This window comes from Papio anubis, chromosome 2, assembly GCF_008728515.1.
Source record: "Papio anubis isolate 15944 chromosome 2, Panubis1.0, whole genome shotgun sequence".
Lineage (NCBI taxonomy): Eukaryota > Metazoa > Chordata > Mammalia > Primates > Cercopithecidae > Papio > Papio anubis.
Window position 1 is genome coordinate 72,647,915 of NC_044977.1, and position 24,587 is coordinate 72,672,501.

At 39.8% G+C, this 24,587-nt stretch overlaps 1 protein-coding gene across 2 annotated transcripts in view; it reads left to right on the forward strand.

Moving 5' to 3' along the window:
* Window positions 1-24,587, forward strand: part of SUCLG2 (succinate-CoA ligase GDP-forming beta subunit) — a 278,401-nt gene that overhangs the window by 3,491 nt on the left and 250,323 nt on the right. Inside the window, exon 1 of one of the 2 annotated variants that reach the window (XM_021934246.2) lies at window positions 20,698-20,904. The exons of the other annotated variant lie outside the window; for it this stretch is intronic. Within the exon in view, the coding sequence (XP_021789938.1) occupies window positions 20,830-20,904 (75 nt within the window). The 5' untranslated portion in view covers window positions 20,698-20,829. Of the gene's footprint in view, window positions 1-20,697; window positions 20,905-24,587 lie in introns of those variants that run through there. 2 annotated transcript variants of the gene reach the window in all.

The window sequence follows — 24,587 nt, forward strand, 5'->3', positions numbered from 1 at the left end:
TGTACGGTACATACCCCCTATTATAAATCTAAGTTAGGCTGACTTTGAAACTTTTAGCAGAGTAGTGTTCAGTGAATTTAGCAGTAAGAGTCTAACCATGGTTAGAAGTCTTTCCAAAGAACTAAATCGTGGTAGACAGGGGCCATATTGCTGTGTCCATATAGCCAAGTGAACAGAGTGTGCAGTACTTGGTGGTGTAATACAGCAAGGCACTGCCATGGTGGGCAAGTGCATGCTACCAGTTAAGTCTTAGGGGAAATGTTGGCTGAGGGCACTGAGTTTGAAATGGTTCTTAGTTAAGTCTAAGCACGGTTTTGTTGTCTTTTGGGGTATTTGCCCTCTCTTATGGCTAGTTGAAGTTCATGGAGCTCTCTTGTAGGAGAAGCACTGCCTTTCAGGCCTCCAATTTTATTTTACTTTTTTTTTTTAAAGCGTCTCAGTCTTTCACCCAGTCTGGAGTGCGGTGGCATGATCTTGGCTCACTACAACCTCCTCCTCCTGAGTACAAGCAATTCTCCTGCCTTGGCCTCCTGAGTAGCTGGTACTACAGATGCCCGCCACCACTCCTGGCTGATTTTTGTATTTTTAGTAGAGATGGGGTTTCACCATGTTAGCCAGGTTCGTCTCAAACTCCTGACCTCAAGTGATCTGCCCCCTTCGGCCTCCCAAAGTGTTAGGATTACAGATGTGAGCCACTGTGCCTGGCCAGGCCTCCAATTTTCGAATCATTGTTGTATGTTTTCAATGCAGCCTGGAGCTTCTGTCCAGGGACTCACAGAGGAATGTATGTTGTTGAAGAAAACTGCTTAAACCCATGCCCCTGCTGTTGTATACTCAGAAAGAATGGCTCCAGCCTAATTTTCTGCCTTTACTCAAGTGGGAGGAGAAAGATGCATGCATGGCTTTTATAAGTGAAGGACTAAAGGTTATGTGCAAGTTCTTATCAGCTAAATGAGGCTGTGGCAGCTGCATTGGAAGTTGTGACTTACCTATATCTGCCTCTTGCCTAGGAGAATACATATTTGACATTTTTCTTTTTTTAAAATGAAGTACAGCTGCAATTTCTGCTTTTAGAAAAGGGAATCCATCTCAAATAATGTAGATGCTAAACTATTGACCTTCCTTGTGGGGAAGACCATTAAGTGATAGCTTTTGTCCCAAATTGTTTTTTTTTTTTTTTTTAACTGCAAATAAGGCATTTCTTTTATGGGTGAGTGATTGAGTGCACAGACTCACAGTGGTGAGAACTTTCCTGCCATTGTACCCTGGTCTAGTTCTGTAGGCGCAAAGCCCAGAAAGTCACAGGAATATGGCATATTTGGGGGAGGAAAAGAAATTACAGAAGTAACCTCAGATCATTTGTCTTTCAACTGTCTTTACCATTCAATCTTCAATTGTCACTTGATGCATCACTTTCTATTACTTGAAGGAAAAGTTTTATTGAAGAACTTGAGAGATTTGGAAATGTTTGAACAAATGATGTGAGGAAGGTGGAGGTGATGGAGAAGGCAGTCCAGGTGAATTCATGCAGAGACAGGTGAGAGAACAGGGGGAGAATAGTTGTAGTGAGCAGTTTAGTATGGAGAAGGGAGAGGTGGTGGGTAGCAGAAGTTGAGGGACAATGGCACTTTCAGGTACACAAGGAAGTCTGAATGGGGCTTCAGAAAGCCCAGAACTCAGCAGGGAATAATTTAACCCCCACAACTGAAAATCAAACAAATATCTTTTATGTAGCAAATATTTTCTGAATGCTTATTACACCTCATGCTTAATAGAATGGTGGGCAGATAAATATGACTGAGTGAATGCAGACAGGAAGAAGAGACACATGGCTCCTACCTTAAGAGGGCACAGAGGTTATTGGTACAACTGGCCTATAAACCCGTAGTTATACTAAAACATAGTAGGTGCTGCAGTTGAGCTGTGTTCTTAGCCTTGTAAGACACTGTTGGCCTCTGTCAACCACTTACCCTGTGTCTGCAGCACTATTCCCTCTGATCATTCGTTGCCTGATCTCTCTCTTCATCAGCTTTCTGATTCAAAGTTGATTCTTCAAATAGGCTTTTTCCTAATTATCTTACCCGGCCCCGCCTTTCCAGGGATTATTCTCTGTAATCTTATCTGCTTTGTTCTTTATCACACTTGACTGTACCTGCTAGTGTTATTTATCGACTGTCTTCCCCGCTCTCCTACAAATGTAAGAATGTAAGCTCCACAGAGGCAAAGTGATACAGCTTAATGTAACAGCGTGAGTGATTCCCCAGCTGGCCCGAGTAGGTATTGAGTAAGCATTTGTGGTCTCAGTGAATGAGTGGGGGGCACAGAGAAGGGAGAGGGAGGTAAGGAACAGGCAAAGTTGAGGGGTGATGTGGCTCATTTCAGCAAATGAGGAAGAAGGAAGGGGCTATAGAAATCCTAGTTGTGAAAGGGCCTTCATAATCGTAGAACTATTCCTTAGGCATGTAGTATGTAACAAGACTGTATGCAGTAATCTCCACACATTATTTCTTTAACCCTTACAACATCACTGCAAGGGAGATTTCATAGTCTCCATGTTTTATAGAAGCAATCAGAGGCATAGAGAGGCCCTATAGTCATTTGTTTAAAATCACAGTGCCAGGGAGTTACCCGCCTCATGCTGATAAAGGACTTATGCTGTTAAATCATTAAGCTCTGTCTCTGAAAGATCCTGTTTGGGGTGAACTAGGCAGTTAAACTGATTGCTTACCTTTCCCCATCTCTTTGCCCTTGAGTGACACTCGCCTTTGGTCATTTGGACTTGTGCTGATGAAGGTGTGCTAATCAACTCAGCATGGTTGCCCTCTCTGAACTCTTATTCACCTTCTTCTTTCTCTGGCTTCGGGGTTTGGCAACAGAGTAGTAGGGGGATTAAAAATACGAAGTCTGGGTTCAAATTCAACTGAGTTCAAATTCTTATGGGATATCCCATTTCTTTCTCTGCAACCTGGAGCACATTATTGAACCTGACTGAGCCTCGATCTACTGCTACTCGAAAAGGGGATCGTTTGCACAGATGGTTACAAAGATTAAATAAGATGATATTTAAGACATTTGGCATATGACCTGATGGTGGGCCCAGGATGATTATTTCTCTTGCACTGAATTTGAAGCTAAATTCGCTGGCCTTTTCTAAAGGCTTTATTGAGCTAGAATAATTTTGCTTTCCCAGATTCAGTAAGCATTTATCATGTGCTCCCATCTCAGGGTTAGTCACTGGCTTGGTGCTTCCATACATTTTATTTCACTTAGTCCTTGCAGTAGCCATGTGAAATAGGAGTTATTGTTCCCAGTTTACTTCTGGGGAATCTGAGGCTTAGAGGGGTGAAGGCCTGCCTGCCGGGCTCTGATTATCCTCAGGATCCCATAGTTGGGTTTAACGTCTGGTGAGGCCTGACGTGGCAGTGGGGAGGCTCACATGGGAAGCTTAATTGTACCATCCTGGTTGTTGAACTCATTTCAAAAACATTTACACGTCTCAAGGTTGACTTAGCAGTGACGGCTGCTGGACCTCGTGCATCAAAGATTTGAGGTGAGGGAACACTTAAAGAATTGGCAGTAGCCACAGCATGAACCCGAGGCCACCTGGGACGTGCCTTTCAGTGTCCTCTTAGCACAAACTACTGCCCTCAGCATTTCAAGAATGCTGGAGAAATTGTGAAATTTCATTGCTTTTGCAGAGTGGGCTTTGGGGGATGGTGTTGGAGGACGGAGTTTCCTGGTATTCTGAGTTCAGACTTTGATCAGTGTACTGGGTATGGTCAGCTTTTACCCTTTCTGGAAATGATTCCAAAAGAATAGGACTTAGGCAGTGGCCATGAATGCATAGATTTCTAACATTTACCTCTGAATTTAATTTTTATTTTAAAATTGGAGGGATTTGGCATAATATGTGAATTGATAATGGAGACATGGCAAAGCACGAGGAATGGTTTGTGTAAGTTTGGGTCCTGGGTGGGAGTGGGGAGACTGGCATCTTTTTTCTGCTGCCATCCATTTCTCCCTGTGCTTGCTGTATTTCCATTTGTGGGCTGTCTTAGTCCTAGAGTTGTGACTTGAGAGCCCTAAGGAGGTTCAGGAGGGCTGCCTTATAGAGTTTGAAGTGAGAAATGAGGCCAGAGACAACAGCAAGGACAGGATTGCTGATCCTGGTAGGCCTGGTAATGAAGCTAAGCTTGTTCTTGAGGAGGGCAATGGGGAGCCATTGAAGGGTTTTAGACAGTGAAGTACAAGGGCAGTTTAATGCTTAGAGTACTCTTTCTGGATATAGGGTGGAGAGGGTTGGAGAAATGCAGGAATGGAGATCATTTGGGCGGCTTTGGCACTGGTTCAGTGCCATGAGTCATTACGCCAGGACGCTAGACATACACCATGAGTGGAATCAGATGGCCTGGGTTTAACTCTTGCCTTCAGCACTCCATGGCTTTGTGATCTTGTGACAATTACTTATATTTCCCTGTAAGATTCCTTTTTATTTTCTTTTTCACATTTCAGTATCTCTGAAAGCTGAATTTATTTATTTTTATTTATATTTTTTCAGACAGAATCTCACTCTGTTGCCCAGGCTTGAGTGCAGTGGTGAGATCTTGGCTCACTGCAGCCTCTGCCTCCCAGGTTCAAGTGTTTCTCCCAAGCCTCCCAAGTAGCTGCAACTACAGGTACTCACCACCACACCTGGCTAATTTTTGTATTTTTAGTAGAGATGGAGTTTCACCATGTTGGCCAGGCTGGTCTTGAACTCCTGACCTCAGGTGATCTGCCCACCTGGGCCTCACAACGTGCTGGGATTACAGATGTGAATCACTGCGCCCTGCCAAACTTTATTGTTTCAGTATTGTCTGGTTTTAAGTAAGGTATCCACCTCCATCTTACTGTCTGTGGCTTAAGTCGAGAGGCTTGTGGAGAGGAACAGCACCATGCTTTCCTCCCTGCCCGAAGCAGGGCTCAGGGCTCTGGGTACAGTGTCTGGGGAGTGGCCTGATCCATTTAGGGCACCATTTTCTCCCCTACCCTCCCTTTCCCTCCCTTCCCCATGCCCACAGCATTGATTGATGTGCCCACAGCATTGATTGGAAGTAGAGATCAGCATTTTAGCTTTACCAGAAAATATTGAGGTTTTCTCCTTATCAGTGGAGATCTCGTCACATTTTTATAAGGAACTGTTTTTTATCCTTCGCTTTTTGTCACTAGCTTCTGCTTGTGTTCTCCTACCTGTTGTTGAGATGCTGTGTTATACCACCTGGACTTGAAGGACTTATTTGAGTTAATAAGTCCTTTCCTACCTTTGAAAGGAAGAGGGGAAAACCAGTTCTCGTATGCCTTCTCATTTCAGCCTGAGGGCTTACGTAGGCCTTTAATAAGTAATACAAAGAAAGCGGAGAGTTATTAATTATTTTTGATTAAGGGAATAAACTATTAATGATGAGTGTTTCTTTGTTAAGATTCAGGGCTCTTTTAAAGTGATGTGTCATTAAAACTGAAAGCCAACAATACAGGGAAAAAAGGAATTTTTCAGTTTTTAACTTTTTTATAATTACCATGGAAAAAAATATACATGCTATTTGGCACATTAGAAAAACTAAGTAAATTTTGAGATGGCGAAGTTGTAAACAGATTATCCTCATGAATTTTAAAATGATGCAGAAGGACCGAATGGCTGAGTGTTGAGTAGGATGGTTGGATATGGAGGCAGAAGGCTTGTGACTGGTCCTAAGCGAGCCTGGGCCTGAGGGCGCTTTTAGGAGTCCCACGTCCAAAACTCACAGCATGGCATGTTGTGAGTGTGTAATGGATCCTTCCTTTTTTGTTTGATGTGAGTTTATGATGAGGCTTTTATGACCAGTATAAAATAGCTTTTATGACTATATTTTATATAAAATATAATTTTAATATGGGGGAAACTTACAGAGTTAAACTTTATAGGAAGATGAGAGAAAAATACTAAATTTTCTTTATGTTAAAGGGCCCCAAATGAGAATATTTAGTAGTGGTATTTCATTTTGCTTAATATTGGCAGTATATCAGTAATGTTATGCTTATGGTAAGCCGAGAGTCACAGTGTTCCTTTCTTGAAGATGTTTTGTCCTGTGCTACAGGATGAATCTATTTCCTCCTGCATACTTCAGAGTCCTTCTTTTCAGGTCAGTAGAATCTTTTTCCTGGAATTTTGACGTTAAGCAACATTGTCATAATTTAGGTAAAATTAATTATTGACACAAAGCAGTGTTTTGTGATCAACTTTTAGGGTGTTGAGGGAGGTGGCAAAGGAATTGCATTTTTGATTAAAAATTTGGATCATTAAGTGCCTTTTTTGTCTCTGAAACCTTGTTTTTGATTTCCAAAGCTTCTAAAGGTACTAAAACAATGAATGCGTATATTCTTTAATTTAAATTTTTTGTTATGTATTTATTATTGTATACAGGATATAAAATTGACCATTTTAACCATTTTTGCCATTTTTACCATTTTGCCATTTTAACCATACTCTGGCATTATTTTATATTTATATCGTTAGGCAGCCATCACCAACATCCATTTCCTGAACTTATTCATCCTCCCCTACTAAAACTTTATACCCATTCAATGCTATCTTCCCCCATATCCCTAGTCTCTTCCCCTAGTCCTTGCCAACCACTGTTCTACTTTTGATCTCTGTGAATTTGACTATTCTAAGAACCTTATCTAAGAAGATTCATACTATAGCTATTCTTTTATGACTGGCTTATTTCATTTAGCATAATGTCTTCAAAGTTCATCTATGTTGTAGCATGTGCAAAAATTTCCTTCCTTATTAGGCTGAATAATATTCCATGATATGCATATATATCATTTTGTTTATCCATTAATTTGTCGGTGGACACTTGGGTTGCTTTCTCTTTTTGGCTATATGAATAATGCTGCTATGAACATGAGTGTTCAATGGAGGTATACCTTATGTTAACATTCACCTGAGCAGAAATGTTGTCTGATATGTAGCTTGGGCTACATTTTCAGTTTCCCATGTCCAGCTAAAATGTCTATTAAGAAATATCTTTCCTGATACTATTTCTGTTAAATATTCATATTCATTTATTCTTTCAGTGGGTCAGATGCAGCACAGGTCCACTATTAGGCCCAGTAGATGATGGGTTTGTAGAAAGCTTGGGGATATGAGACAGTTGCTACCTTTAAGGAACCTACAGTCTAGTTTGTTGGAGACTGATGAGGAATGGGCAATTACAGTGAGATGTGTTTGGTGTTGTGAGAGCACGCCAGGCTTCTGGGGATGCTGTAAGTCCTCACTAAAGGCTTTCCAATTTGTTCTCTGCTTCCATACCCATTCCGGCACTGAATGTAGGCAGAGGATAAGACGTTAATTACACAGCCTTGGAGGACAGAAATGGTTTCACCATAAAGCAAACCAGTTTTCCATAGGCTAATTGATGTAAACTAGAGTTTTTAAGTTCAGCATACTTCAGGTCACAGAAACGTCAGCAAACTTCCAAAGACCAAAAACACCGCTAATATTAAGCACTGAATTAAATGTAAGCTCTACATATGTTTCAAAAAGATTAATAAAAACAAGTAAGATAATGATTTACCCAATTTCTGGTGATCAGTGAGTGATGGCGGTCATAGTAGTTGTGGTTTAAATCACAGAATAAATGTTTGTAAAGTGAAAATGGTAGGGAGCACCTCCTTTCACCACCAAGTTCAAAAACGAACACAAACACTGAGTACTTTTGGACCATGTTGTTTAGTGTATTTGTATGATTATTGTAGACTTGATGAATGTTTATTTGACAATCATTTATATTCATTCATTCATTTTATTCTAGTTCCGTGTCACAGGTGGCAGATGCCCATCCAGTAACTCAGGGAGCAAGGCAAGGCAGGAACCTGTTTGCCAGGAACAAGGATGCCATTCCCCTGCAGGGTGCCATCTCACACACACACACACACACACACACACACAGCCCTTTTCTGTTGGACTTGCCTGTACAATGACTATTAATAGTGTCTGGATAACCTAAAGTGAAGCACATGTACAAATAGACACCTGATGTTTATCAGGCACATTCTGTGGACCAGGCTTGGCGCTGTGCACTTGAGGAGGATTGTCATGTTGAGTATTCATGGCAGCCCTAGGAGGAAGGCATTATTATAGCCATTGCTAAGCTCATTTTATTTTATTTACTTATTTATGTAGAAATGGGGTCTTGCTGTGTGACCCAGGCTGGAGTGCAGTGGCAAGATCATATAACAGCTCACTGCAGCCTTGAACTTTTGGGCACAAGGAATCCTCTGTTCTCAGCCTCTAGATTAGCTGGGACTACAGGTACATGCCACTATGCCTGGCTAATTTTTTTTTTTTTTCAATTTTGTAGAGACAAGGTCTTGCTTGGTTGCCCAGGCTTGTGGCTTCAAGTGATCCTCCCACCTCAGCCTCCTAAAGTGCTGAGATTATGGGTGTGAGCCACCATGCCTGGCTACTAAACCCATTTTAAAGAGGAGCAAACTGCGCCTCAGAGATTTTAAACAACTTCCTTGTTATCACAGCTGTTGCCCTGCACATCTCTTCAGGATGCCACTCACATGAGTCCACTGAATTATGCCTGATAGTGGGTGGAATTGTGTCCCCCACAAAATTCCTGTGTTGAAATCTAACCTTCAGTATCTCAGAATGTGACCTAATGTAACTCGATTTTCTCTGTCAAGACTCTATCTCCAAAGGAGAAAGAAGGCAGGAGATAGAGAGACAGAGAAAATCAAGTTAAAATGAGGTCATTAGGAAGGACCCTAATTCAATATGACTGGTGTCTTTATAAAAAGAGAAAATTTATACTTGGGCACACACACCCAGGGAGAAAGCCATGTGAAGATGAAAGTAGTGACGCTTTTGCAAGCCAGGAACACCAAAGATTGCCTGTGAACCACCAGAAGCCAGGAGAGAGGCATGGACCAGATTCTCCCTCACAGTCCTCAGAAGAAACCAACCCTTCTGATCCCTTGATCTCAGACTTTAAGCCTCCTGAACTGCGAGAGAACACCTTTCTGTTGTTTCAGCCACCCAGTATGTGGGTACGTTGTATACCAGTCCTAGGATACCCAGTATGTGGTACTTTGTATGCCAGTCCTAGGATACTAATACACACATTAATGAACTTTTTGTGCTCTGTACATTTGTGAAGAATGAGAGTGACAAAGTCATCCTAGTATTATTATGAAAGTAGTTTTGACCTTACAGACCTCCAGAACCACCCTTCCTTGAGACAATGTGGATGTGATTAATTTTTTTGATCAAACATATCTGAAATTGTAGGTTGGTGCAAAAGTAATTGTGGTTTTTGAAATTTGTAATTTTGCACCAACCTAATATATGACCAGATGAGCCTTTGTTTTTTCACCTTGGCATTTCTGGAGTCTCTGAACTTATGCTGGAGATGCATGCTTTTCCGGTTGCTTGGAGAGCTAGCTCATGGACCACGGCCATGAGTTCTTTTGCTTTATGCTTCCTGCACTTGTTTTCCAACCAAAACATTGTTTCCTACACCTTATTTGCTAGTGTTGGATTTGAGAAGCTCTTTCCATTTCTACAAGCGAAATCAAAGACAGACGAGTTGCAACTGGGAAGAATATTCCAAGGAAAGGGGCACAGGCTTGATGTCATTTCCCAAACAGGAGCTCTAGAAATATTTTAAACAATAGCAAGAGATTGGAATAAATGCAGAGCCTTATTCAGATGTATGAATTTTGGTATTTTTTATTTTGAGTTTAAATAAATCCAGCAAACCTCATTATTATTTTTAATCTCACTTAGTTTTTAACCATTCTCTTTATTCAGACAGCTCACCCAAGGTTAAACAAAAACACTACATTTTAATGCCTATGTTCCAGGCCTTTTGAAATTCAGTTTTGTAACTTAATTCAGCTGATTTTTGTTAATCAGAAGCGTAACACCAAGCACTGTTTTTCTTCAGCAGTCTAAAGTTGAAATTTAAGAACAATCAGCATGCAATCAAAAGCTGATTGTAAATGAACAATAATGAACATAAAAGTGAAATCACTTCTGAGGGTTCTAATGAAAGAAAAAAAGGAGTAATAGCAGTAGTTGAAAAGGAGCATGATAAAAAGTGGGTACGGTTATGCCAGTAGGCAAATAGTGGGTGAAAATTAGCCAGCAATAATGTTCCATGGAATACTTAACGAGTTTTGGGGAGAATGGGGAAAACAAACTTAAGAGAGTGAAAAATCTATATAAATGTGTAGATTTACTGCTGTAGATGAAGTCATCTAGGAAGAGTCGTAGTGGAATTTTAGGAATGAATCACATCTCTGTTCTAGATGCGGGCAGATGGTATGCAGAGAAAAGGTTCAGTTTTGCCTGTTTCTGGCCCACTGATTAACAGGGTGGCTTTAGGGAAGAGACTCAGTTTCCTTACTAAACTCTGTTTAAAATTTATTGTACATCTATCATGTGTCAGGAATTATGCTGTGTGCTAGATACATGCTTAACTTTGCAAAATGGCTGTTGAAACAGTGCTGCCCAGAGCATGGGACACATCCATGGGCAGTACACGAGATGAGTTTAGGTAACGCAGGGATGCAGCATCCAATACCAGTGAGTCATACAGTGCTGAATTCACTGTTACTCTCTTTGGAACCTTAGGGTTTTGTCATGGAGACATTTTCCGTTTTGTGCTTGTGTGCTTTTAAGATCTTCAGCTTAGGACTTTGTACTTCAAATAATCAGAATTTTGTTTTAAATTTTTTATTTTATTCTTTTATTTTTTAATTATACTGCTATTTCCTTCTGCTTATACAAACAGTATAGGTAGTGCTCTAAAGTTTCCTCTATCTTTAAGTTAAAATAAACATCACAAAGAAACCGATACTGGTGTTAGTGTTCTCTAGATGTAGCAAGAATTGTGTATGAGTGACTCTTGTTTGGGGAACTTTGGACCATAGTAACCCTACTAGTTTTCTTATTGTTTCCTGGTCACAGATCCTGAGAAAAGGATTCATGTGAAAGTGATTTTTCAGGGAGGTATTCTCAGGAAAAACTCAACGGGGTTTGGAGAAGTTGAAAGGAAGGAGGCTGAGAAGAGTGTGTTATTAAACTGAATCCCAAAGAGGGTAACTTTGCTTAATTCCACAGGACAGCTATGGAAACTGTGTAGTTTACACCTCAGAGTTGCAGTTAGGGGCAAGAGAGTTGAAGTATTTATGTACCCTCTTCAAGTTTCTTTAAGGGCATGTTGTCTTCAGCATCTCAAGACAAAGACCTGCTGGGGCTGCTCTTGGGAGTAAGAGTACACAGTGAGTCTGTATAAAAATGGTGGAACCATCTGAGGCCCTGCAGATGGAGTGCTGAGAGCACCTGCTGCAGGATTCTTCCATGGCTAATGTGACATGTAAGCCACTTACTAGCTTTGTGCCTTGGACAACTGGTTTAACACTTCTCATCTAGGGTAAAGTAATAGTAATACCTCTTCGGGGCTTTTTGTGATGTGTAATTATCAGTATGATTGACTTCACATTTTTCTTCTAAATCTGTTCACTGTTAAAAAATATTTAAATCCTTGTTTGAGCCCCTCCATAAATAATAGTGTCCATGAAATTATGGGCTTGGTAAATTACTGATACATATACATTTTTTTCTAATGTACTTTACAATAAATTACACAGAAGAAAGCCTTGACAGAGCTTTCTTTAAAAACATACCAGGAACTATTATCTGTTAACTGAAGCCAGCTCTTCTTTTCTCTGGACACATGGCTGTGCTGGATCTTCCAGCTTGCCTTGCAGCTGGACAAGGCCACGGAATAGCTCTAGACCAACGGAATGTGAGTAGAGGAGCTGTAGGCCAGTCCAGCTTATAAAGAACTCCTGTATGTTTCCTTTATGTTTTTTCCCTTCCTGTTAGGTGGTGATGACCAAGTTGATTTGGAAGCTGTGTGGTTATGATGGTGGAGCCTCTCTGGAGGAGAGCTATCCTATCTACATATTCACCTTCCCAGGACTGTGACTTTAGCAAGAAGCATGGTTGTGTTGAGCTACTTCGTGTTTGGGCTTATTTGGTGCTGTAACCTATTGTGCATGAATTGATACACAGTTCAGAAAATGTTGGGTAAAATCATACATCACGTGACCTTGAGTCAATCAGTTTACCTTTCTGAACCTCAGTTTCCTCAGTTGTGGAATGGAAACAATTAGAGATGGGGAATTGTTAGTGAACTTTGAAAAGCTCCGCATAGACAAGGGGTTACTATGGTCTTTCACTTGTGGTTGTAAACAGTAAGGATTGGGGGTATCGCACCTTTCCAGCAGACGTCAGAAGGGGAATGCTATTTGGCTGCCATTCTCATCTCTGAGATTTCTCTAAAGTTTAACCATGTTTATGGGTTCCTGCTTTCTTGTGACCCCTGTTACACTAAGTCTGGCAAACTAGAAGGACAGACGAAGGACAGCATTTGCCTCAGTGTGGTGCACAGACTGCTGATTGGCAGGCATCAAGAATGATTTTAGGGATATCCTAATGAACATTTATATGTAATAGTAATGCATTGTATATTATGAAAAGTATATAAGTAGCATTCTAAATTTGTAATTTTATAAATACTTATTGCTTAGGATGAGGCTAAAGTAGGTATTTAAGTAAAAAACATAGGCAGTAGACTTAAACAAGTTAACAATTTTACTTGTGGTAAGCATCTGTTGTGAAAATTACTGCAGTTGGTATGTGAGTGACCTGAAGTTTGGGAGGCGCTAAGATAGGCAGAGTCCAATATATACCATCTTTATATATTGAATGAACTATATTTAATTCATTCTTTCAGCAAGTACTATTTGTCTATTTACTATGACTTTGGAACATTTTTAGGCACCAGGATACAATGGAACAAAGCATATTCTTTGTGCATTGTCTTTTTCCCAGTGACCATGTACAAGTTTGTATTGCCCGTACAGAATGGCCTTAGCTTCTGTGTTAGGATTGAATCATTTCCAAAGTTCGTTACCATCCTAAGATTCTGTAAAGAAGGTAGAGATTTTTATCTGTTGTTCAGATGACATATATGCTATTAAGAAAAATAAGGCAGGAAGGATGAGATAAGAAAAATAAGAACAGAATGTGAGTAATGGGTTGTACCTTTAATTAGAGTTTCCCAGGAAGTAGTCATCTGTAAGGTGGTATTTGAGCAAAGACATGAAGGAGGTGAAAGAGTGAGCCATGGGGAAATCTAGGGAAAGGGTGTTCCAGGCAGAGGGAGCAGGAAGTGCAGAGGCCCTGAGATGGGGGCATGTGCCTGGCATGTTTAAGTAACAAGCAGCCAGTGTATCTGGGAAGGAATGAGTAGGGGGAAGAGAGGAGTTTGGAGAGATGGGCAGGTGAGATCCATTCAAGTCTATTAATAGCTTGTCCTTTTTCATTGCTGAGTTGTATTCCGTGGTGTGAATATACCACAGTTTTTTGTTTTTTTTTTTTTAGAACTATCTCCCCACTGAAGGACATTTTATTTATTTCTAGTTTTTGGCTGTTACAAATAAAACTGCTGTAAAAGTCATGTAGAAGTGTTTGGACAAACATTTTCATTTCTCTGGGATAAATGCCCAAGAGTGTAATTGCTAGGTCATTTTTAAGTGTATGTTTAGCTTTTTAAGAAACTGCCAAACTGTTTTTCAGAGTGGCTCTTCTATTTTTGTTCCTACTAGGAATGTATGAGAGATCCAGTTTCTCTACATCCTTGCCAGCATTGGATATTGTTAACTTTTCTTATTTTTAGTTTCAGCCGTCCTAATTGGTATGTAGTGATATCTCATTGTGGTCTTAATTTGCAACTAATCGCTACTGATGTTGAACATCTTTCTATGTGTTTATTTACCATCTGCCATATGTTCTTCATTGAAATGTCTCTTTATATCTTTTGCCCATTTTCTAATTAGATTGTGTTTTTATAATGTTGAGTAGTAAAAGTTCTTTATATATTCAATTTACTAGTCCTTTGCCAGATGTGTGGTTTGCAGATATTTTCTCACAGTCCATAGCTTCTTTTCATCCTCTTAAGAGTTCTTTCACAGAGCAAAAGTTCTAAGTTTTGATGAAGTCCAATTTATCTATTTTTTGGATGGATCAAGATTTTTGTGTCATGTCTAGGAAGTCTTCATCAAGCCCTACATCGACAGCGTTTTCTCCTATGTTATCTTCTAAAAGTTTTCATAGTCTTACACTTAAATCCATGATTCATTTTGAATTAATTTTTATATAAGGGGTGAGGTTAGGTTGAGGTTAACTTTTTACTCATTGAGTTCCTCTTGTATCATTTGTTAAAATGCTATCCTTCCTCCATTGAACTGATTTTGCTTAGAAAGTTTTTAATTCTTTTGATGGAATTCTAGGATTTTAGAACTGGTAGATGTCTTGACATCATCTCTTGCATGATAAAGCAACTGAATTATAGAGAAGTTAAATGTGGGAGACCAGCTTTGCTGCTTAGAACAAAGCTTTTGATTTCCATTCCAGGGCACTTCCACCTTCTACTTCTAGTAAAGTAAGTATATATACTTGGATCTTTGGATATATTTTGTTTTCGATGCAAACTCAATGGTTTGGTGTCTCTGTGTGGCATTGCTTGGATTTTAAGATTTTTTGAGTCCAGGACCATTTGTGATTCTGGAAAGTGAAATTGAATTTGGCTTAATATTCCCATGGACTCTGGGCTAACAAAGCCAGGCTGAGCTGTTCTATCTCTCTGCATTAAAAGAGATATTAATCTCGGCTGGGCGCAGTGGCTCGTGCTTGTAATCCCAGCACTTTGGGAGGCCCAGGCGGGCGGATCACGAAGTCAAGAGATCGAGACCATCTTGGCTAACATGGTGAAACCCCGTCTCTATTAAAAATACAAAAAATTAGCTGGGCATGGTGGCACACACCTGTAGTCCCAGCTACTTGGGAGACTGAGACAGGAAAATTGCTTGAACCCGGGAGTCGGAGGTTGCAGTGAGCCAAGATCGCGCCACTGCACTCCAGCCTGAGCGACAGAGCGAGACTCCATCTCAAAAAAAAAGATATGACTCTTGAAACTTGGTATTTTGGTGAAATCAGTTTATATAGTTTCTGTTTAGAAGCTTTTTTTCCCTGCAATTTTGAAGTGTAGTGGACCACAGGAACCTGGAGAATGTAATCGTGTGATAATCTCAGTAATGTTTACAACATGTTGATTGAATAAAAAATGCTGAAATGGATTTGAATGGTTGGTAATAATGAATTTACTTCTCTCGGGTTCCTTTCTTTGGATCTCTTAGGAAAAAATTTGATAGAAGCTTAAGTCTTCTTGACTCCCTCAAGAATGGGGGAAAAACAATGCACATATTGATTGTAATTCTACTTCCATGGCGGTTTATAGAATCTTAGGATGGTAACGAACTTTGGAAATGTTTCAATCCTAACACAGAAGCTAAGGCCATTTTGTATGGGCAATAAAAACTTGTATATGGTCACTGAGAATAGAAATCCATGTGGGTTTTTTGTTTTGTTTTGTTGTATTTCCTTTTTTACACTAGAGTATGGCTGTTATATAGAATCAAATTGGTGTTTTGAAGATTTTCTTTTCATTCAGCTTTCATAACATACTGTAACTAAGACAAATACTGTAACTGTAATATATAGTTTAGTGGATTAAAAACACAGGGTCTCAAGACAAACTCCCCGAGTTCTAATCATAGCTCTGACTTTGTTGTCTATCCTCTGTTGTGAAGACAGACTGTCCTGTGCATATAGCAAGTGCTCAACAAATGTTGGTGATGGTGATGGTATTAGTAGTACTCATAATGATAATAATAATACATTTTTGTCTTTTTCTTTAATAAGTCGAACATACAGATTTTTCTGATATATCATTTTACGTATTGGCATGCTGTAAGATTGGATTACATGGTATGCTTTCTTAAAATAGCAAGCTAAGTAATAGGTGATGAATGTCACACAGAACTTACCAGTAAGCTGGTTTCCCACATTTAACCTCTCTGAAATTCAGTTGCTTTATCATGTAAGAGATGATATCAGGACACCTAATAGTTCTAAAATCCTAGAATTCCATCAGAAGAATTAAAAGCTTTCTAAGCAAAACCAATTCAGTGGAGGAAGGATAGCATTTCAACAGATAATGCAAGAGGAACTGGATATGCATAAGCAAAAACGGTTAACCGCATCCTAACTCATCAGTAAGCTGAATTCTTACTTTCCATGATATTCTCTCTGAATCATGAGAAGGGTGTTACAGAGAGTAATATTGGTACCACATTGTATATGTACAGCCTTCATATGCTTTTTCCAAACTATTATGGGCCTCATCCTCTTTCCTCCTGCTCCATGTAGACTTCCATGCAAACACAAATCCGCACGTTCTTGCCACACTGAACTATGTGAGGTCCCTTCAAACACGGGACTTGGATGTTGCACGTTAAGTTTCCTTTACTGGAAATGCCTTTTGCCAGCACTCTCCATTCCGTCTTTGGGATTCAGCCTAAATAGTACTTCTCATGATGTGTTTCCCCAACTCCCCCTCCGCTGTCAGCAGTGGCCAAGTCTCTTTCATCTTTCTATCTCCGGCATCTAGCACATGGTGGTTCTATAGCATGATGATGACGAGTTGCAGGTTAGCGGAGGCTTACATTAAACTGAAGGCTAGGAGTTTTCTGCTTTTGATGAATGATTAGTAATTTTAAATTATCCGGAAGAAAGTTTGGGCATCTGGGTGGCATCATCAGAACTGGAAAAGTTGAGAGAATAATTTTATTTCTCATTTAATGAAAAAGTGCTCATGAATAACTGGCAAAAATTTGAGAGAATAATCAATATTGCCTCCAGCCATCCCCACCCCCATCCCATTTGAAATATGAGTTGCTTCATCCTTTTACCTGAGGAGCTCTTTAATCAGTGATATTTGGAATAGTATGGAGAGGTTAAGATTTGAAGTTTCAATATCCGTTCTTAAGTTTCAGGGCTGGTAAGCTTTGTGCTATACCACAAGTTCGCACTTATTTTCTGTATTATTTACACCTATTAGCATACTTTTCTATACAGTAGAATTTATTGTACTAAGTGGCAATATTGCAAACAAACATAGACATGGTTGGAGAAGCTTTTGTTTCTAATATGAGGTCAGCTACATAGAGGACATAGAACATTTAATCTCCATTTTGTTGTTATTGTTCTAATCTTAGCTCTGTATTTTGTTTCAAGAAGTTACCTGATGGCTACTGATGTCTTAGTTAATTTCATGGTATGAAATGAAGGAATGAATGACTCAATAAGAAACTATTTGATAGGACAGCAGAGCCAGCATCTAGTCTTTCCTAAAATATTTCATTTGTATATGAAAAAAATTATTTCAGAGTAAAGCTTTTGATTAAAAAAATTCTTCTTAGCTTGTCATTGTCTGTATATTTTATGGCCCTTTGTCCTGAAATTCTGACTTCTTCTGTCACTAGGCTTGTGTAGTTTTTATTGACCTTCTCAAAATAGGATGTCTTCTAGTTTGACAGGTAGCAGTTGGCTTTATACTGAATCTTCAATTCTAGGAATTTGAGATTTTTTAAGAAACTGTTTTTGAAGAGTAAGTAATATTTTGAGGATACCAAGTTGCTGACATAAAATGACTAGTATAAAAACATGTACTCTTGGGGAAAAAAAATAAATGTATATTATATTTTTAGATACCTGATCTGAAACAGGTGATGTCATATCTTCTCTAATTTTTTGATTTAGAAAATTTAGCTTGTACTTATTTCAAAAAATTTGAAAACACAGAAAACTATTTAAAGATCCATAATAATCACCTACAATCCCCTGTGCTCTAGAGAAGGCCATTATGAATAATAATGTGGAACTTTTTACTGTTTTGCACACATGTATGTTTTATGTATATATGCAGTTTCTTTTAAAGAAAATTAGGATCATACTAATTAGACAATGTTATTTCCTTCACGCTTAACATTAAATCAGAAGTGCTCACCCGTGCATTAAAAATTTTTACAAATATTGGGCCGGGCGCGGTGGCTCAAGCCTGTAATCCCAGCACTTTGGGAGGCCGAGACGGGTGGATCACGAGGTCAGGAGATCGAGACCATCCTGGCTAACACAGTGAAACCCCGTCTCTACTAAAAAATACAAAAAATAGCCGGGCGAAGTGGCGGGCGCCTGTGGTCCGAGCTACTTGGGAGGCTGAGGCAGGAGAATGGCGCAAACCCGGGAGGCGGAGCTTGCAGTGAGCTGAGATCCGGCCACTGCACTTCAGCCTGGGCGACAGCGTGAGACTCCGTCTCAAAAAAAAAAAAAAAAAAAAAAAAAAAAATTTTTACAAATATTATTTCTGTTGCCAAAGAATTGGAAGGAAAAGAAGGCTGCACTCACATAGATGCCATCATTTATTTTGTCATTTCCTTATCAGTGGGCATTTGTGTTATTTCTAGTGTTCTGCTGTTTTAATGATGTGATTAATATCCTTGAATGTAAATTTCTCCTTACTAATCAAATTCTTGAAACATTCTGCCCTCCAGAAAATCTGTATAAATTTATACTCCTACTCATGTTGATTAATAATAGCAAAAACAATAATAATGACTACTATTTATTGACAATTTATTATATGCCATATCCTATTCTAAGCACTTTGTGTGGATTAACTCATTTATTTCTCACCAAACACCAGCTTCCTTTTAGAGGTAAGAAAATCAAAGTGCACTATGTAAGAATGTGAGTTTTCTAGTATCTTGACCAACATCAAGTATGACAGTTAGACTGGCTGCGGTGGCCCATGCCTATAATCCTCATACTTTGGGAAGTCTTTGTGGGAGAATCCCTTGAACTCAGGAGTTAGAGACCAGCCTGGGCAATTTTATGAGACCCCATCTCTACGAAAAATTAAAAAAAAAATTAGCTGGGCATGGCAGGAGGATCACCTAGCCCAGGAGTTATTACTTGCATGCACCTATAGTCCCAGATACTCAGGAGGCTGAAGCTGGAGGACCACCTGAGCCCAGGTGATCGAGGCTGCAGTGAGCCAAGATCAGGCCACTGCACTCCAGCCTGGGTGACAGCACAAGGTCCTGTCTCAACAAAACAAAACAAAACACAACACCTACGTGACAGAAAAAAGTCTTCCAATTTATTAGATATGAGAAAAACCTCTCATTGCTTTAAATTGCATTGCTCTAATACTATAAATACTATACTTTTTTTTTTCATCTGCAGAAAGCAAATGTTATTATCTTCCTCTGCCTTAGGAAAAAATTTGTTCCTAAAAATTTCCTAGGAAAAATTCTAAATTCTCCTTAGTCACAAGTATAGTTACTGTTAATTTTAGTAGCAAAATTTTGAATGCATGGCAAAATTTCAAAATTAACACCAATTTTTGCTAAACAAATAACATAAACAGTTAAGTTTGACGTGAGCTGTTAAAATGGACACGGTTTCCTCAGGAATTACTCATCATCGCATGACATAACAAGACGTTATGCAGTCTTTACCCGTGCATTATTTACCCTGTAACAGGCCTATTACCTATGTTCCTTCAGTTTCTTTTTTTCTAGTTTTACATATAGTATACTTAATATTCTACTTAACAAATATTCATTTAATACTCAATGTTTATGTAATTGATAATCCAAGCCTCATTCAGGAAAACTATAAACCATACAGAAGAAATCAATGAAACCAATGCAAGTGATGCACAAGATAATCAGTATAACAAACTAGCAAACTATAAACACACATCAAATGTATAGATCTAAGGCTCCTTGCATGATGTGTCATTTCCCAGCTTTCAGCTGCTCACAAGACATGATGTATTTAAAATGATCCTTGTAAACGCAAATAAATGCCGTGTAAGTCAAACTAGGTTTGTTAAAATTCCTCATTAAGTTGAATTCTTGTAACCTGATATGTTATATATATCTCAGGGTCTTCCTGTGTTATAAATAATTGGGATTGGGGAGAGAAACAGAAGTTTATGTTGTGCCGCGTTGCTTAGTTAAGCTTTTTAATTGAGTGTTGCCAATGGCAGGTTTGTAGCAAAGAGGCCATGTGGTTAGATTTCAGTTTTCAAGATCACGTTGGCTGTTTATGCAGAGTGAACTGTAACCCGCAAAAGTAGAGATGGTGAGACCAGAGGTAGGATGCTGTTTGGGGAGTTAAGTGGAGAGAGCTAAGTGTGAGCCTTAGGCCACCTGCATTAGGATAACCTGGGATACCTGTTAAAATTTCAGATTCCTGGCTCCCTTTGATTTAATCTATGGGTAAAACTCAGGGAACTACATTCTAATTGACACAGGATATTTTCTTGACCCCTTTGCGGGACTTGTGACAGGGGTGCCTCATTCCCCTCGTGGGAGAGAACATGCGAGTGCAGGAACTGGAGTGAGTGCTTTTGGGTGCTGGCAGGAACAAACTGTTTATTCGGCCTGCCATCCTCAACCCGTTGTGGGAAGGAGCATGCAGGCAAGCAAGTATGGGATCCTGCTGGCTGCTTTTGGGTGTCAGCAGGAGCAAACTCTGCGTGGGCTCCATGGCAGCATCCAGGTGGGGGTGCCCGTGACACCCAAAGCCCAAGAGGGCATGTCACAATGCTCTTTTAGCTCTGCTGTCCACAGACAGCTTAAGTGTTAATAGTCAGTGGGCCCTTTGCCTCATGGGGTGGGGTGGCTGCCCTCTACCAGTGATGGCAAAGGGTCAGTGTGACAGGCTTTTTTTTGGGTATCTGCACTCGTGGCTCCTGAACTCTTGTCTGACATCTGGAAAAAATGAGGTCTCGTGAAGGAATTGAAGGATGGTGAATGTGGAGGATTTTATTGAACGATGAAAGTGACTTTCAGCAGGAAGGGGAGCTGGAAAGGGGAGAGGATGGGCAGGTAATCTTCCCCTCAAGTCTGGCCGTCTCCAGCCAGACTCTTCTTCGAAGTCAAGCTGTCAAGCTAGCCCTCTGAAGTGAAGTTGCTTCTCTCCAGTGTCCAGCCACTTCTCTGCTTCTCTCTGACTGAGTCTGGGGTCTTGATAGGCACAGGATAGGGGGCAGGGCAGGCCATGAGTAGTTCAGGATAAGGCAACATTCCAGTGGGAACACAGGGATAGAAGTTCTCACTTTGGGTCATGGGTTTCAGGCTTTTCGGCTGGAAGGTGCGGCTTTGCCAGGGACCTGCCCTTGTCTGCCTAGAATTTCTCTGCCTCCTGCTGCTATCGTTATATCATAATGAGTTCCTCACACAAAATGTCTCACATTAATGTTTTAGAACCACTAAACTAGTGATCCCTAGGGTACATTTTAGTTCTGGCAAACCCTAAAACACTTGAGCCTATTTTATAGATTTTTCAATAAAGAAAAAGATATTTTAATACTTTAAGAACTCATTTTAAGGTGTCTTCTGAAGAACTAGAGACCATTTATTGGATACTGGATAGTTATAACGCATGGTCCTAATTAATCTAGATTTTTTTTTTCTTATTTTCTTAAACTTCTAGGGGAGAGGAAGTTCTTCCTATAACCTTCCTATTAGACTTCCTGTAGGTTATCACTGCTGGGGATTAGGTCATATGCTCATTGCTGAGCCAGTTATTGGCAAAAATCGGAAATCTCCATCATTGGCTAAGCTGCTGAATAGTTTAGAAAAAGATACTGGTGAGTCACTTACAGCATCCACTACAATTGTGTTACTGGTTAGTGGCCAAGATAGGATTTGAACACCCATCTGTCAGACTCCCAAGTCTAAGTGATTTCTTCTGTGCCTTACAGCCTCTCTCTAAATCTGTCTGCTTGCTATAAAGGCTTTCCATTGAATTGATTTCTTACTAGAATTAGACTTTGATGACCAGTAATCCCAAATTATGTTCGATTGTCCACTTGCTGGCTTTCTTTATCCACCAAACTTGCCTGTCTCTCAACTATAGGGCATACCCTGATACGTGGAGCTCCTAGGTAAGGCAAAAGGACTGTGTTTGCATTCAGCTGTGTGTTGCCCTACAGCAGTATGAACAGCTGCACACTGTCAGCTAAGAGGTGAAATGCCAAGTGTAGTTGCAATCTGGAAATACATTGATGTATGTCAGCTTGGAAACAATGCAGGGGGCAGGTTTTGGGCCTTTGCAATGGAGAGACCAGCCCAGAGAGGGCCACTAAGCGCTAGGCATTCCAACAGCATTTTCTCTTTACACTCAACAGCAATCCTGTGAAATATGTGCTATCATTATCATTATCTATCATTTATCTTCATTTTACACAAGAGGAAACTGAAGCTTTGAGAGGTTGAGTAGTTTGTCTAAACTCATCCAACTTGTAAATAATAGAGTCTGAATTTGAATTCACGGCTATGAGGCTTAGAAGCTCACACTTTTCTTTAAAGCTTTTTAAAATTGTGCAATGTAGCGTAAAATACTGAAAAAAATACCTATCATATATATAGTTTAACATGTAATTATAAAGTACACACCACTTCCTAGGACCTGAGTAGAAATTTACTAGTACTTAAGAAAATCTACCTCTGTTCACTCTTTTTACTGATTTGTAACTGCATGTCTAATTTTAATGGTTGTCATTTAGTTGGGAAACTTGCCCTCTTTAATTATCCTGTTTAACTGTCCTCTTATAGCAAGTCATAATATGCTATAGGGGAAAGCTACATGGATCAAAAGTTAGAGGCATAGATGCTCCCTTTCTGAACTGGATTTACCTTGGATAAGTCATCTCTCTCCAAAAAAGAAAGGCATAGTGCCGAAATAACTTATGGAAACCTCAGCCACCATTATCCTGATAAAGAATTGGTTCCCTGGAGCATGAAGATCAGGTTGGAGGGCAGCCTTTGCCTGCTTTTTTTCTTTGTTAATTTAGTAGTATATTATATAAACCCTTAACAGTTTCAGTGACAGACTTCACTCATTTTGAACAGCAAGTATTTTGTTCATTTATGTAAGTCAGTAAATTGCCCTTACACTTTATTGATTAAAATGTCCTAGCTTTTGAAGGACTCACAAGTATAATTTTCCTGAGACAGACTGTACTTTCATTTCTTAAAATCCACCATTGAGGACTGTGCATGATAAAGTGGAAGCAAGTGGTTATTAATTTTTTATTGAAATCTTCTGAATAAGTGTTTTCTCCTAGTTGGTTTCAAAAGGAGTCATATTCCTGAATCTAATTAGAGGCAGTTCATATACTGTGGGCTTATTAAGATTCAAGGCATTTTTTTATTTTAGCCTGTCTGATATCCCTTTTTAATTTCACTTAAATTTGAATTACTCTAAACATCATCTGGGCATATTGAAGAAACTCAGTAATATTAATAATGATGATGTTGACGAATCTGTCCTATCTTATTCTTTTCAAGTCCCATAACGTTATTCTTGATTTTGGCTTGTGAATACCTGAGACTGAGCTGCCCCTCTCTCTTCCTGTTGTAGACATCAGTAATCACTCATGAGGCTGTTCTGAGTGATTATTGATGTCTACCATGACAAAGCCTTGAGGTCTTACTTTCTACATCTCCCTGGGCAGCCATTTCCAGTTGGTCAGACTTAAGAGGCTCTGCCATCCCTCGTGTGGATGTTGGCTGTTTTGGGTCTGAACGTTTATATCCTCCACCAGGATCTCTGAGTAAATTACATTATCAGCTGATTCTATAAAAAAAAAAAAAAAATTTCTGCTGGCTGGGTGCGGTGGCTCATGCCTGTAATCCCAGCACTTTGGGAGGCCAAGGTGGGTGGATCACGAGGTCAGGAGATCGAGACCATCTTGGCTAACATGGCGAAACCCCGTCTCTACTAAAAATACAAAAAAAAATTAGCCAGGTGGCCGGATGCAGTGGCTCATGCCTGTAATCCCAACACTTTGGGAGGCTGAGATGGGCAGATCACGAGGTCAGGAGATCGAGACCATCCTGGCTAACATGGTGAAACCCTGTCTCTACTAAAAACACAAAAAATTGGCCGGGCGTGGTAGTGGGCACCTGTAGTCCCAGCTACTTGGGAGGCTGAGGCAGGAGAATGGTGTGAACCCGGGAGGCAGAGGTTGTAGTGAGCCGAGATCGCGCCACTGCACTCCAGCCTGGGCGACAGAGCAAGACTCCATCTCAAAAAAAAAAAAAAAAAAAAAAAAAAAGAAATTCTGCCTTGGTTTCCATTTTCCTACCTCTTTGAATGAGAATCTTCTCCTTTTCTAGACCCTTTGTATTACCATACTTTCTGTGTGTTTTCATAGCTCTCAGGCTGTCTGCATTGTTTGTTCATCCCGAACAAGCTCCTGGACTTATTCTTTGGCCAGTCTTTACCCATTCCTTTGGAGTTTCTGCTTGGAAGTGACTTCCTCTCCTAAGGTGAAGACTCTTTGTCATTTAATAGGGTGAACTTTCAAAGTATTACCCTGTTCATGAGTTAGTGTTCCCTGGCTGTGTGGAATAGAAAAGAACATCTCCACTTGAGCTTGAATCCCTCTGGAATATGTGTCATTGACAGACCCTATTTCTTGTGTGACCATGTAAGCTGTTAACAGACTGGTCTTTGCATAGCTAGTAACTATCTTTGGAGAAAATGTAAAACAAGTACTTGA